The 15,954-nt window shown below is 41.4% G+C and overlaps 1 protein-coding gene across 1 annotated transcript in view; it reads left to right on the top strand.

Annotated features, from left to right (window-relative positions):
* Positions 1-15,954, top strand: part of sh2d3ca (SH2 domain containing 3Ca) — a 50,353-nt gene that overhangs the window by 23,423 nt on the left and 10,976 nt on the right. The window contains exon 5 of the mRNA XM_041059181.1: positions 15,243-15,371. Coding sequence (XP_040915115.1) covers positions 15,243-15,371 — 129 coding nt within the window. The remainder of the gene's footprint in view (positions 1-15,242; positions 15,372-15,954) is intronic.

Genomic DNA, 15,954 nt, shown 5'->3' with positions numbered 1-15,954 from the left:
GTTTGCATCTTGTGTTCACACGTGAAGTCTTGGAAGAAATCCCTGCAGCTATGCTGGCAATTACAAGCCTCCGAGTGACATCATACTCTAAAAAAGGGGGTGCCGGGGTGAGGAGTGGGAGGTGTGGGTAGTAAGAGGGGGAGGGGAGTGTAAAACAAGTGAGGAGGAAAGAGAGCAAGAGAAGAAGGAGAGTGAATGCGCAGTACTTTGTAACAGGCTATCACAGGCTAATTTCCCATGAGCATCTCTTAGAGAAACGTGTCTAGTGTCTCAAGGGAGTGTTTACTCTCACACCTTCACACACACACACACACACACACACTTAAAAACAATGGAAGCAAGTCCCTTTCTGTTCCTTTTTCTGTTACTTGAAAGCAGTTGTGAGGGCAAGGCTGCTCTGAAAAGGTGTTCACGTGCACATATTGGTGAAAAGAGATGTGAGAGTGTTTGTCTGTGCGTGTGTGTAGTTTATTGCAAAGTGAGAGTCCCAGCTAGCAGTAAAAGCTCCATCTGCATCACCATGACAACAGCCCAGTAACAACAGGGAGACAACACCCATCTCAACCCTCCTAACCCCTGTCAGCTGTGTGTGTGTGTGTGTGCAGCTGTGTGTGTGCATGCTTGATTACTTGCATATTTGATAGTGTGCATTTGAGCGAAATTCCAGTGTGTGTTTTTGTGTGTGCGTGTGTGAGATAGAGAACGTCCATTAGGAAGCATCCCAGCAGGTACTGTCTGTGTCTATGAATGATGGACACAGCCCTAATAGCCCTGCCTGTATACCCCAATGGGGAGTGGTCACACACGCACACAAACACACACACATGCAGACATGTATACACGCACACACACACTCACACTCCATTGCTGCCACTGTATGAATGGAATTGATACCTCAGCGCCGCTCTCCTACTGTCTGCCTCAGCCAGCCAATTGTACAGCTCGCTGCTCATCCTCCAGGAAGAGATGACATCATTGTTGGCCAATGGCATCACAGCTCTAGGGCGTGCTTCTTTCTGCTGGTCTGCATGATCAGGGGTGTCGAGGACGGGTGTGTGTATGTGTGTGTGTGTGTGTGTGTGTGCTTGTAATATGGAGATGAAACTGATTGAAATGCACCCGTGGTCTACTTATGGGATCAAACTATTCCTCATTTCCATCTCATCATGTATGGTCACCACTTTCTTTTCTTCCCTCCCTTCCTCTCTCCTCTCTCTTTTCCCCTTTCTCGCTGTATAACTTTTAACCTCTTTTTCTCTCATCTTTCCTTTCTTGTTTCCATTCTTTCTTTCCTGTCTCTACTGTTACTGTGTGTTCACCCCTCACCCCCTCTTCATTACCTCTACAGCTGCATCTTCAACTACATCATCATCATCATCATCACCTCTTCCTGTGCATGTGTTTGTGTATCAAGTTCCAAAGCCTGTCGATAGGTCATTGTTTATACTGTGACTAGGCAAAATTTATGTCTGCGTGTGTGTATATGTGTGTGTACTGACGCAGCAGTCGGATGTCACCGTGACCGAGCTACGGACAAACTTGTTTATGATACACTTCCCTACTGTGACCTTCCATCTAAAGGGAGTGTTTGCAGCATGGTTTCCAGACAGAGCTCTATTTGAATCTGTATGTGTTCATTCAGGAAAAAAATAATGGCATCATTGTTGGACTCAAAATTGGAAACAAGATATGCTGAAATGATATGAAAATGATCTTTCTCTTACATGCAGTTTCTGGAAAATTCAGTTTAAGATTGCTTCCAATCTTTGTACAAGGCTAAGTTAACCACCTCCTGGCTCTATAGCTTCATATTGAACGGGCAAATACAGCACATAAACCCCTGTGAAACTGCATCTTGTCATTTCAACAAATAACATGTAAGATGTTGAAATGGTGTGTGTGGTCTGATAAAAATAAAGTGGTCACAGTGTATTTGTCTCAATGCTTGGAACAGAATTTGGACACAGTCACCTCATCGGGCTCTCTGAAAATGAGTAGTTTTTCCCACCTGCAGTAGATGCAGAGTCCCATTTTCAGGCCAGTGAGTCCTGATGTGATCCCATCTGACTTTTGTTTAAAACAGAAAGTTGAACCTCATTCCTTAACGCTACGGTAAGTAGTGTAGCATTTACAATCGTAAATTGTGACCAGTATGCGTGCACATACAATTAAATGAATATATAATAAGGAAAAACTAAAAAACATCAAAAGTTGTGTTTGTGTTTGTCTGTGTCCATGTTTCTATTTACATCCCACTTCTTGGCTGTGTTTCAACCAGCAAAGCTGATTAATCCTCTGCTGTCACTCATTGATTAATTAATTAGATGCTGTGTCACCATATGCCTTGTATCCATGGTAACGAGGCTGCAGCTTAGGCCACAGCCTTTGTTGAACTAAAATAATAATGATATTAATGGCATAATATGTAAGTACAATATAAGTAGATGTTCTTAATGTTTTCAAAATCATGACCCTTTGCATTGTCCATCACTTGACCAAATTTCTGAAGTTACTGGTGAGCACATTAATTGCTTTCCGCTCTATCATCCCTCTTAAGATCACAAGTCGACGAGAGAGACAGGTTTCTATTTTCATTTTAACCAACCAAAGCCCTCTTCTCCCTCTTCACCAACCCCCTCCTCTCATTATTTTGCCTCTCTGCTGCCTGTCCTTCAACTGCTGCCTCCCTTTTTGTCCCTTTCCTGTTTAACTGCATGGGAGAAATGCATTGTGGGTTTGTGGTTTTCCCTTCACACCTGTCACTGTCAAGATAGATGGTACTAGTATGGATGGTAATGGTACTAGCGCACGGTTAAATGGCAAGTACGGAATAGATGTCTGTGTGGGTGTGTGTGTAGCAACATATACGTCTGATTGGTTGCAATATATATGTACTATATATGTATTTATGTATACATATACAAGCTTAGTATTGAGTCCTTTAGACCTTCCGTCAGGGTGATGACCTTTCACCCCCAAAAGCCTACAAATTAGCCATTAATGGTCCAGCCCAGAGAAGAGAAGATGACAGCAAGTGGCACAGCCCTTAGGGGAATTGTGTGTGACTGTGTGTGTGTGTGTGTGTGTGTTTGAGAAAGAGAGAGAGAGAGAGAAAGGGATTGTCTCTTTCTGTCTTTCGAAAGAAATATTGACACCAAGCTTGGAAAAGGTGTTTGTTATTGTGACACTGACTTAACATGCCATAATTAGCTTATTTGTCACACTGAGGCCATATTTAGAAATAGTACTTTTCCAGTTTGCTGACATTCATGATACTTTAAGCCCTCAGCCCCACCAATCGCAAGCATCTCGCTGAGCAGCCAAAATGAAAGGTTAGATTTGTATTTCCAGCCGAGTGAATAAACTGCCCAAAGCATCTTTCAGCTGTCCCAGCTGGTCCTGGTTGTCATAGACACTAACAGCTCCTGTTTCAATTAAAGACAAAAAGAGGATACTCTTTAACATGGGTGAAATGGTGCTAAAATTGAAGAAAAGTAATTAAGAATGAGCCTTTAACAGCAGAATACTGGGATTTTATAGGGGCCTGATTTCAGAATAATTGCAACATAATTATATGATGAAAGACTGAGCTGGTGTTATATGAATAGAGCAGAAAGTAGACCAGTATGTGCTCTCACTTAAGGCAAAAAGTGAATTCTTTAGAACTACTGACGAAATAAATATCTATAGAAATGTAGCCGCATGTTTAGGATTGGTTGATTGAAGGCTTAATTTTTTATACAGCATTTTTACTTCCCTCTCTCTCCTCTGCCTCCTAATGCATTGCTTCTCTCTCTCTCTCTTTCTCTGTCTCTCTCTGTTTTGCTGATGGAACAAGGTGATGCCTCTGCTGTTGTATGGCATCAACACACATTCGCACACACAAACAGATACACACTGACGGAGCAGCTTAGTGGATCGGTGAGGGAAAGTGCACAGAGCGGGGGAATGATATGATATGTGGTTGAGAGATGGCAGGTTAGAGCGTGAGGAGGGGATGGAGGGCGAGATGAACTGGCAGTGAATAGGAGAGAGACTGAGATGATTAGGGATAAAGGAATGAAGGAGGAGCAAACAGAAGAGGTAATGGACTGAGTTGCAATAAAGTACATATTAAGAGAGAAAGTCTAAGAGGTGACACAGGCCAGCCGTGAATGCTGGTTAGAAAAGAGGAAATGAGACAGCCTACCTCCCTCTACTTCTTTTCTTATCTCCAGCCTTCCTGCCTCTATCTGGAAAACAGGTAGAAGTGTCACGGAATGAGGAGGTGTACGAGAAAAACAAAGAAAAAGACAAGTTCAGAAAAAGATAAGCATTCAAATAAAGAGTACAACATGGCAAGAGGAAAGCTAAGGAATGTAGAGAAAGGCTGCAGTGTTTAATTAATACACGGGGGGGTGTGAATAAAGTGATGAAGTAAAAGAAAGCCATATGAAGAGTCACACCTGTGTGTGTGTGTGTGTGTGTGTGTGTGTGTGTACATTTGAGCTGTCTATAAATTGCACTGCAGTGAGGGAGAAGTGAAGTATGTTAGGCACAGAAAAGCAGGCAGAAGTGCAATGATTGAACAGCAGAACCTTCATTCTCGTTGATTACTCTGAGCTTCGACCAGCCGCCAAAATGGGCAGGGTCAGTTCACCTGTGCCAGTCAGGGTTAATAAACAGTTAATGAAGTGTTTTGAAACAGTTTCCACATGCTCCAGAGAAGAAGATGATGCAGGGGAAACTGTCAAACCTCTCACATTGTAAGCTGCCCTTAACAAAAAAGAAAAAACAATGACAGGGTCCCTGCAAGATGCAGAGGCAGAGCCAGGAACACGGTGATCAGCATTTATTAATGTCATCTGAGTGCCTCATGCAAGTTGGCTCTTAGCCGGGGGCAGACCTGTGTGGCTCCACCAGGGATTGAATTACCCTCTATGGTTTGACTTTGGCTACGATAACATGCAGGTGTGTGACAATTAACAATTGTCTGCCAAAATGTCCTGGAAAAAAATAGACAGATACCCAGGTTTAGAAGTACCTTGTGCAGTTTTTGACTGCGAGCAGTGCTATAGAGCCGTCTTTCAAGAGTGGACGCCTGTTTTGTTAGCCTTTCGTGTACACGCACAAGGTGTGGTTGTGCACATGTGCGATGCAAAGCACAGTCTTGCTGATGGTTTCACTGTCTTTCGCTAATCAATAGCTGGTGGAAAGAAGTGTAACAATGCACCAATAAATGTCAGAGAAGAAGAAGCCTGCCAGTGAGCATCAGCACATTGTGTGCATGTTTCATCTTGAGCATGAAAGTTCATTCTTGAGCTTGGAAACGTAAGTTCCTCACACCACACATGCTTTTCCTGTTATTCAACACAGAGAGAAAACTACACAATACAACATGGTCCCACAATGGTGGGTTAGCTGCTAGCTACTTTGTCACCAATTATGTCATAGATTACACATTCATGTAAGTTACGCTGTTGTTAAATCCTTGATTCTGTACTGGCCGACCTTTCTCTGTGCAAGTTCCTGTGTGGAGTGATGCTACAGTCAACAAAACTGCACAGCTGGGAACATGACTACTAAATGTTGTACTTGTCCCAAATCCTCTCAGCCCTGTTGGCAGGAGCCCAGGTCACCACACACTGTAATGTGTGTAAATTTAAAGCATGAGTCATTGTAAGAAAAACAGCAAAAAGCAGAGTGATGGAGTGGGCCGCACTTGTTCGCTCTGGTGTGGCTCCATGACTTTGTTTTCAGCTATTGGTGTGGTGGTTTAATTAATTTGGATTCAGTTCAGATTCTTGTTGTAAGCTCTTGGCAGTAAAGTGGATCTAAAGGGTTTTGAGGCATTTTATCTTCATTCATTGGTTTGTGTATCTTCAGCGTACTTTAATGAAAGTCTCATGATCTTCATTTAGGGGTGTGAACTACTCGACCAACCAATTTGAAAGAAAGAAAACTGATGATTTTAATATAGGAGTACTATAGGAAAAGATCACACATACACACACACACAAGCATGCATACAATGGGATACCATGATAACTGCTCCCAACCAGCCATGTTTTCCTCCTCAGTACACCCCACTGCACATGACAGAGCAAAGCACACATGGGGCACATTAACCTCTCTCTCTCTCTCTCTCACACACACACACACACACACACACACACACACACACACACACACACACACACACACACACACACACACACACACATACATTTTTTCCTCAGGGAAAACACCAGCTGGGGGCTGCAGACTACGGAGTTACCATGGCAACAGCATCTATAGGTGTGGCATTGCTGAGTCGACAGTAAAGGAGTGGGGTGTCAATATGTGGTTATGTTGGTATATGTTGGTAGACTGCTGAAAGTTAAACAAGGAGATGAAGCAGAATCATCTCCCATGTCAAAAATGAGTTTTCGCTCACTTTTCATCAGCCTTCATTGGTATTTGTCATTATTAACACACACATATTTTGATGTTGATGCGCATTTAAAATGCTCATAAACTTCCCCTGAAAACTTTGCTTCAAATCTAAGGTATTTCTTGATAACATAACACATCCATGACTAAAATCCTGAATATTGTAATTTTAAAAATATATCTTAGGGTACTGTTTATTATACAGAAATACAGATGTAACCGAAACCAAAACTGTTCTGTCTTTGTCAGAAAATTGTTTTCCTGTATGATCCCATCACTTAAAGTACAAAGCTGATTGAGGAAATAGGTTTTCAAGGCCTTTAAGCTAAACAGCTCGGAAAAGACTTGACCCCTTAGTCATCTGCTCTCTGCTCTCTAGTCACTGGGCGAGACCCTGCAATTAAACTGTGAATGTGTTTGTATAAAATTTGTATGTGTATCTGGCTACAGCAATGCAATGTGTTATGCCTGTATCGCTGTGTCATTAGCAGAGGTATTAAACTAATTTGAATTGAATTAGGTTCAAGCGAGCGATCTCATTTCATCCAGAGAAATGTCTGATTGAATCTGTGTAATCTCTAATCAGTATCTGAGTGACATTAACACTCCAATCTGTTTCTTTAATAACCAGACACGTTATCAGTACCTTCAGCAAAATGGAACGCTGTCACCTCTTTTTTTTTTACCTGCACATACACTTGTATCTAACAGTGTGTGTTTGTATATCTGTGTGGGCTCCTGTGTAGTCTTTGTACACGTGCTATTTTTGTGTTTCTGTTCACTGTGCAGGTTTATTTGTGGGATTTGAGTCTGTGTGGATGCTTTGGGGAAATGGATGTTTACTCCCCTCACTCTTCTGAGTGTTTGTGCGTGTGTGTGTGTGTGTGTGTGAGAGAGAGAGAGACAGACGTGGTGCGTAGCCTATAGGCCTGTTTAGCAGAGAAACCATGGGGTTAGGAGGCGAGGGAGAGACGTGCAGTCAGGAGTCGTACTTAACAGTCAAACATCATTAAAATCTGCTCTGCTCCTTTGTGTGTATGTGCCTGAGTGTATGTTTGTGTGTGTATCTGCATGTCATGTGTATTTATATCTCTGCACAAATGTGTTAGTGTCTCTCCGTCTGTTCATCTTTGTCAGGATAAAAAAAGTTTTTTATGTTTCTTTTTTTTTCTTTTTTGCATTTTCTGTGATGTCTAGATTACTTTTTTCTGTTTTCCTTCTTATCGTCGCCTACAGTGCTGTCATGTACAAACACACAACAGATTTTAAAAGACCAAGATAAATGAACCCAGAAAGACACAGTTCTGTTCAGTGTTGATTTTGTGGCTACATACATAATAATGATAATAATACACAAAACCACACACATTACACAGTCACACATGGAGAGGACATTCAGACCTTTAGGCAGCTGATTGTCAGCATATATCTTTTGGCACGATGAGATGCACACTGATACACACACACACATACACACTCATGTTTCACTCTCAGTAATGGTCTTCTCATCAAAGTGTTGATAGATGTTGCTCACCAGGTTGATTAGAGAGAGAAATGAGAGGAGAGGAAATGCTTTAGTAGGTTTTTGAGCCAGAAACAAAAAGCAGGAACAGAAGTGACTCACAGAGGAAGAGACATTAAAATATGAATGGCAGAGTCAGATAAGGACAGGGACAGAGAGAGAGATGTTAGGTCCACAGAGAAGGAGGCAGATGCTTGGATTCATATATTAAAAGGAAAATTAATCTCTTTTTAACAACTTGTCTTTTATTTTCATTACTGGTGGCCTTCATTCATGTCAGTTATGACACGGAAACAGTCGGATGGTGGGGCTTTGGGGGGGTGCCATAGCTTTACAACTGTGTGTCAAAAGATCAAGCATCAGAAATAGGAGTGCCACAGTTCAGAAGATGAGTATAACAGACATTTAGCACACACACTCGATTCAGTCACTAAAATTTCTGTAAATTACAGTGTTCTCACTGTCCAGACACTACAGTTCACATGAGAGGAGAAGCTCGTTGGTTAAAAAAAAAGTGATATACTGATGAAGGTCACTTTCAACTGTCACAGCAATTAAGTTTTATGAGCAGAAGAGGGGAAACTGCTGACTTTCTTGTCCCTGGAGGGGTGTCCTGGTGTCCCTCAGACTACCACAGAGGCTGTTGCCCCTTCCTCTGATTGGTTGTACCTACAGCCTGAGGGAGGACAACATGACCTTTCTTCCATGGCTAAGATAATTGGGTTAAAATTGTTTAAACCCTGTCAATTTGGCTTAACTGACCCATATACAAACAGTATGTAATACAGCATGTTTAGAGATATCACCGCTTTCTCAAATCTTCAGCAATGAAAATATGGATATTACCATAGCTGTCAGAAATCACGCTCAAAGCTAAAAGGAAAAAAAAAAGAGACAGTGACAGAGCTGATGGAGAAAACAAAAATGTACAGCCGAGGGAGAGTGTAGTTTTGAGAAAAAGAGAGAGGAGCCGTGCAGCGCAGAGTGGCACTAAGCTTTCTGTCGTCTCAGTGGGAGTGTAGGTGTGTGTCATATCCTGTCCACCAGCTGTCACTCAATCCAGGGGGTCTCTTCTCTGATATCATACTGACTGACAGCTCACACCAGCGCTCTATATATGTGTGTATGTGTGAGTGTCTGTGTGTGTATATTTCTGTAGTAGGATATATATCAGTATCCAGCTGCCTCAAGGGGTGAACGTCGTGTGTGTGTATGTGTGCACTTGTGTGTGCTTGTGTAATGGCAGTAGAAGGTCACTGTTATCAGTCTCATATTCTCTCTCTGTCTCTGTACCAGTCGTCACCCTCTCTGTTTAAAGGGAGTAGCTGGTTGTCTGATACTCTCTGATCATATGAGACATCAGCTCAGTTATTTTCATCCATTTTTTTTTCTTTTTGGATTTTTTTTGGAGTGCGTGTGCATACTGCCACACGAGGCAACGTGGAATTCATAGTGGAAAATAATAGCTTTTTTTTGTGACTGTGTAAGTCAAAACTTTCTTCTTTCTTTCTTTCACCCTTAGGGTAGGGTAATTTTTTTTTTAAACGAAAGAGGCAGTGTTACAGTTTGAAGTTTGGTTTTATTTTAAACTGTCATTTAGAGCAAGTACACATGTATGTGATATGATTTTATGAATTGCTATTCCAAAACTTTTTACAATGGACACATTTCAATAGGCATTAATTATTGAAAAGGATGGTTGTGGACTTTTTGTTTCTGTGAGTTGGTGGAAGAAGTAGGCTATTTACTTTGGTCATTATTCTCATGGTGGTAACATCTTGCTTGAGAGTATTTTTAAAACCTGTCTTTAGCACACCTTTCACACTAAATCATCATTTGAAAAAAACAAGATCTGAACATGCCAACTTAGTCCAAACACAGAAACAAAACACTCCCCAGTATATAGTGCATTCCTGGAATATTATTTGACTTGCCAAAAAAAAAAAAGAAAAAAAAAAGGTGAGGTGTCAAATCCATTTTGAGCTGCCTTGCAAAAGCAATTCATCAGCTTTGATTCAATGCCATCCACACCTTGCAAAGAAAAACTACAGGGTAAATATGAAACGTCTAATGTTACCAGCACTCCCTCTACTGCTCGTATCATTTTACATGTGTCTTAAAGACTATTATACCCGTGTGAACCAGTGTGAAATATAACAGTGGAAATCAGGCTGGAGGGCACAGAGGGATTACAACAGTCTGGAGAGGGGTGATATTGGCCGCAAACGTATATATAAACCCTTATAATGTGTACATGCCTGTGTGTGTGTGTGTGTGTGTAATAGGAGATAGGAGGATTCAAGGGCCTATATGCAATAATCCTGGTCTCTATCTCCCCAAAAGAGAGGAGCCATAGAGTTGAAAGGGGCAGAGAGAGGAGGAGAAAGAGAAAGCAGATCAAGGGATAGTAAGGTTTCTCAACAATTGGACCCCCTCACCTCATTTTGTGTGTGTGTGTGTGTGTGTGTGTGTGTGTGTGTGTGTGTGTGCGTGTGTGTGTCTGTGTGTCAGGAGCTGGGGACCCCAGGCCCCCGCCCCAAACCCAGCCTCTCTCCCACCCCCGCTGCCACTACCACTCAGGATGTTACTATGACAACGGGGTTAGAGGCTAGTCCACGAGCTGAAAAGGAAAGAAGGTGCATTCTGACATGAGCTTAGATCTCGGTGCTGCAGTCTGTTTAGAATGCATTCCTCTCTTGTGTTGGTGCTTTATTTTTTTTTTTTCGTTGGAATGTGTTCCTCTTTTTTCACTTTGCATCCATGCTGGTAAATGCCAGAGACTTTTTGTTTTCCCCTGCAGGTTTTTTCATACTTGTCAGCAATTATCTTCCATTTCATTTCTCATTCATGCCTTCGCTCTCAGAGTTGTTTGTTTTTAGTTACATCCCTTTAAATTGCTCAGGGTACTTGGCTTTGTGCTCCTTCCGCAAGAATTAGCAAACAAACTAGTTCAAAAACAAACAACAACATGCTGATTTGTGCCACAGTTTACACTCTACCCCTCTGTGTTGTGCATGGTAAATACCTGAGCCTGTTTATTTCTTGTCTTGCGCTTCCAAATGAGAGTGTTTATATTGAAAAGTGATTGCTTTCAGTTAAATCCCACACCAGTGAACATTCACAGCATTTAATCAAATAATGTTCGTTAACTGTATTTTAGAAATATTAACCCTGGACAGTTGTCTCGAAGCGAATATACAAGCATGCGAGTAATAAACATGGAAGTTACCAATTCAGCACAGAGCAGACAACAAAACAAACCAAGAACCACAGTAACACACACACACAGTCGACAACATGCTGAAAAAAGGGGAATGGTGTGTGGACATTATATATGTATAAATATGTGCATATATTTAGAATTTCTCCCCATTATCATCCCTTTCATTTAATTTCCTTTTAGGTGGTCCATTTTTTTTCTCCTCTTACTGATGTTGAGTGATAGCAGGGTCAATTTTCACCCGGGGAGGGTGTGGTGTGATGTCATGAGACAAAACCGCCTAATTGGCCCGCTGCGAGGAAAAAGGGGCTCAAGTGCGTGTTGGTGTAAATTAGGTGATGGATCACACTGTGTTGTTATCTATAACTCAAATTCACACGTTCGCACACCCCTCTGGCCCCTATAGCGTGTTTCCTGACTCCCTTCCATCCATTCAAACCATATATTATAGTCACATTATAATGAATGTATTTTAACTTGCCTTTATCTTAACCATGCCTTTATCTTTGGTAACCTGGTGTTACTTTCTCTTCAATTCAGCCCTCACCCAAAATAGAGCCTCATCCATTAATAGTGCCTCCCATGTAGAACTCACACATATGCACTGAATGGATGAATGCACACCCACACAAATCGTAATTGCACATACACACTCATGGAAACACACACTCACCAATCTCTTTTCCTCTCTTCACCCCCCGGGGAAAGCAAAGTCCTGCATCAGCTGCTAAATTGCCTAAACTCTCTCATCTGCTAATGGGCTACCTGTCTTCCTGCATGTCTGCCTCTCTGCCTACTCTAATGAGTTTCTGATGTCTGTCTGTCTGTCTGCCTCTGTGCCTTCCTGAATGTCTGATGTCTTGTCTTTATGTAGGCTGGTTGTTTTGTCTGTCCGTCTCTGGCTGTTTCAGCTGCCTGAGTGCCTCTGTTCCTCTCCTCTGTGTCTGTCCATTGGTTCATAAAACTGTCGGCCTCTTTGTTTTGATCTGACGTTTCTCGGCCGCTCTATATGACTGTTGTGTTGATGAGTCCATGCTCTCGATATACACATCTTTATATATAGCACTAACAGAAGCATAGTGGCAGGGTAATATCAGCCGAAGTAGTGCTGTAGAAATACTAATGGGATTAGTAGTAAACTTTATCTATGCAGCACTTTTTACAATGTTATATAAATGAAGGTCTAGTGCTAATAGTGTTACTAGTAAAAGTAGTATTTACAGCAATATTAATATTAGTAATAGTGGCAGTTATAATGCTAATAGTCATAGTGGTTATAGAAGTAGGAGCAAGACAAGCAGGTTACTAACTGTGGCAGGTGAGAGGAGCATTACTGATTGTAGTGATACCAGTAGTAGAAACTGTGGCAGTAGTATCGCTAATAGTAATCAAAGTAGGTAAATTTAATATAGTTGTTGTATTAGTGTTACTAAGCGTAGACTTAATAGTAGCAGCAGTACTAGTTGTAGTTCACAATAAGTGGAGTTACTGCCATTGTAGTGGATGAAAGATGGAGGACTTTATTCTTCTTTACACACCAACAGTCCAACAAACACAATAAGATGTTTCCTTGGTAACCAAGGACTCAGCATAGTGGCGGTATAAGAGTGGCAAGATCGTATTAATACTATTAATATTATAGTAAGTCTTTGCAGATGTCTCCCACTGTTCTAATTCCCAGTGTCTTCCCCTTTTGTCATCAGTCAAAATATTTTTTTCCTGAATACAGTTTTCTCCTCTTTAATCTCTGCTTTTTTGAGCTCCTGCGTCTCTGCTTCGTCGTTGTTTCCCCCTCTCTGTGAGAGGACACTGTGTCTGACACCACAGGACACACACAGTCTCTGTACTTGTGTTGAAGAAGTGTGGAAATGTTTCTCAGTGAATTCAGAACATACTGTACATGGTGCACAAATAGCCACAAAGAGGAATTCCTCTACAATATTTACATGGGATCAGTTCAGATAGAAATGCGTGTGTGTGATTGACACATACTGTCTATTTCCCTCATATGTTAGGGTTAGGGTATTTTCTATGTCTTTGTCTGTCCTTGTCAAATCACTTTTTATTGTCTGACTATTTTTCAGTCTCTCTGTCAGTGTGCCCCCTCTGATGTCAGTCTATTCCTTGAACCGTATCATAAATAGAGACCCACTGACATTTCAATTGGCCCCATAACCCTTCATATATATACACACACATTCACTCACACACACACACAAAGTTCATTGTTGAGCATCAGTTCAGTGGCAGTCCTCATCTGGGTTTCCACGGAGACAAGGAAAAGCAATAACAGCACACTTGACCCCTCTGCTCTTTTATTGGCCTCTTCTCCCCTTCATACATACAAACACACACTCACACACCTCAAATCTAATCTGGGAGAGTGAACCTCCATGGTGATATTCCTCCATCGTCCCCTGAGGATTGGAGAAGAGAGGCAGAAGAGAAGAGGAGAGGAGGAAGTTAATAATTTCATCTCGCAGTGACCTGGAGACGATAAGATCGATTGTTTGGCTCTTGTAGTCTCCTCATATCACACACACACACACACACACACACACACATTAAAGCTGGCAGGTGGAAAAACACTATGTACACACACAGATCATCACAGTTTCCCATCCTTCCTCACACTGTTTCTCCCTCTCTCTCTCTCTCTCTCTCTCTCTCTCTCTCTGTCTGTCGCACACAACAACTGTCTAACAACTTACTGAAATTTTATGCTTGTGGGGTTGATGAAGGCATAGCGGAAGATGAACTGTGGGCAACAGGGAAAAGAGTGTGACTGAGAGAAAGTGAGAGCAGAACACTGAGCTAGAGAGAGAGAGAGTGAGTGAGAGATTGAAGGAAAATATTAGGAGGAACGACAGGCTAGCCTTAGCGACAAGGCTGTTTACTGTTTATTTTTGTCTCCAGTCTCATTTCTCCTCATATTGGCAGAGTCGAGATGATTTCCTTTCACTGTTTATTCCTGTGTGGATTTCTGTGTTTTGAGCATATTTGTGTAAGAGTTTGTGTTTGTGCGCTCGTGTATTTGTGTATCTGCGTCCTCTGTTTGCCTCATCTAAGGTCATCTGTCTGAACTCAATCTTTCCAGAATCACTGGTTGTTGTGGTATCTTCACATAACATCAAAGTCCCAGTGTGGGATTTCCGTTTTTCCTTCCTTACCTAAGCAAATAATACTTGAGTAGATCTGATATGGGAACTCATGCTATGCATGGAGTTAATGTCAAAGTAGAGTACTTAATAAGACATATCAACCAATCTACCTGTCAATATCTGCTAAGAAATCAACTTACGCTGTTACATTTTATCGCTCACACACAAAACTGTGGAGTATTAGTAGGTATATAACCATGAAAATGTTCAAAGGAATTTATTTTCATGTTTTACAACCCAGATTTCCCCCAAATGCCGCTCTTTGTGCAAATAGAAATATGACGCTTTGTAATCTGATCCATTTGTTTGTGTGTGGAGTCAATGAATGTGTGTGTGTGTGTGTGTGTGTGTGTGTGTGCGTGCACTGGGCATCCTGAGTGACCGCACTCAAATGCTAAAGCTCGGTCTCCACAGTGCATGAGAACAATAAGAGCTTACTCGTGATGATTTCTGCGTCTTAGTAATCAGGTCGGGGTCGATTGGATTGGTTCTTGTATATGAGTGTTTATGTGTGTGTGTGTGTGTGTGTGCCTGAGTGAGTGTGTGAATGTGTGGAAGGCAGCACACAGTGTTGCCTCCCTGCGGTGTTGCCTTCTGTAACACAGGTGTACATTTCTGCACGTCTGTGTGTATTTGTATAAATGGCACCAACCACACACATATTACATTATTATTCTACTACTCTTTGTATTGCAAATTCATAAAAAATGTATTTATATACATATTTACTCCCTCTTGGATCCCTCTTGGATTTGAGATAATATGGATGGGATTTACCTGAATAAATAAAAGTCAAATACAAACTGTGCATCTGATCTATGATCCATCTCTATGTGAATACACTGTACGAGCCACATGTTTGTGAGTCTCTTGTGTAAATTCACTCCCTCTGACGTCTTGTTTTCCTCTGCTTGTTTGCTTCATGCAGTTCTCCAAGGAGAAGTACCTGCTGGAGTCTCCCCCTGAGAAACTTCGTAAGGAGCTGGAGGAGGAGCTGAAACTGAGCCCTGCTGACATCCGGAGCCATGGCTGGTACCATGGACACATACCCAGAGAGGTAAACACACACACACTGTAAAGAACACTCTATAATCAATATACATACAGAGCAGAGTACATTGAGTTAGTCATGTCATCGGAAGTCCTGAATGGATGTTTGGGAACAGATGATACACATATACTTTCCAAGGCAATAAACCCTTGAGGTAACACACTGCCTGTGTACTGTGGTGCAGGACGTGCGTGCGCACACACACACACGCTCACATCTGCGTAGCCATTTACAGGCAAATACATAAAAAGCAAGTTCCAAACAAACACTGAAATTATTAGTTGATCTACTTATAAAATAATTTGATTAACTGTTGATTTACTGTTAAGTTTATTGATTAACTGTTAAGTTTATTTCACAAAGAAAAAATACTTAATATCTGTTAGGTTCAGTTTCAGTGTGTTTTGATTACATTGAATCAAGTCTAACACTCTGAATCTTCATATCTAAAAATAACCAAAACTCCACATGAGAATATCAGAATATTTTCAAGCCTTTAGTTATGAAGAAACCCACTAAAGATATGAATGAAAGCTTCAAGTTAAACTTCTCATCACAGTCCCTCAGTCCCTGCGGCAGTGAAATAGAT

The sequence above is a fragment of the Toxotes jaculatrix genome, chromosome 16, assembly GCF_017976425.1.
Source record: "Toxotes jaculatrix isolate fToxJac2 chromosome 16, fToxJac2.pri, whole genome shotgun sequence".
In the NCBI taxonomy this organism is placed as follows: domain Eukaryota; kingdom Metazoa; phylum Chordata; class Actinopteri; family Toxotidae; genus Toxotes; species Toxotes jaculatrix.
This window is presented reverse-complemented; position numbering and strand designations above follow the sequence as displayed.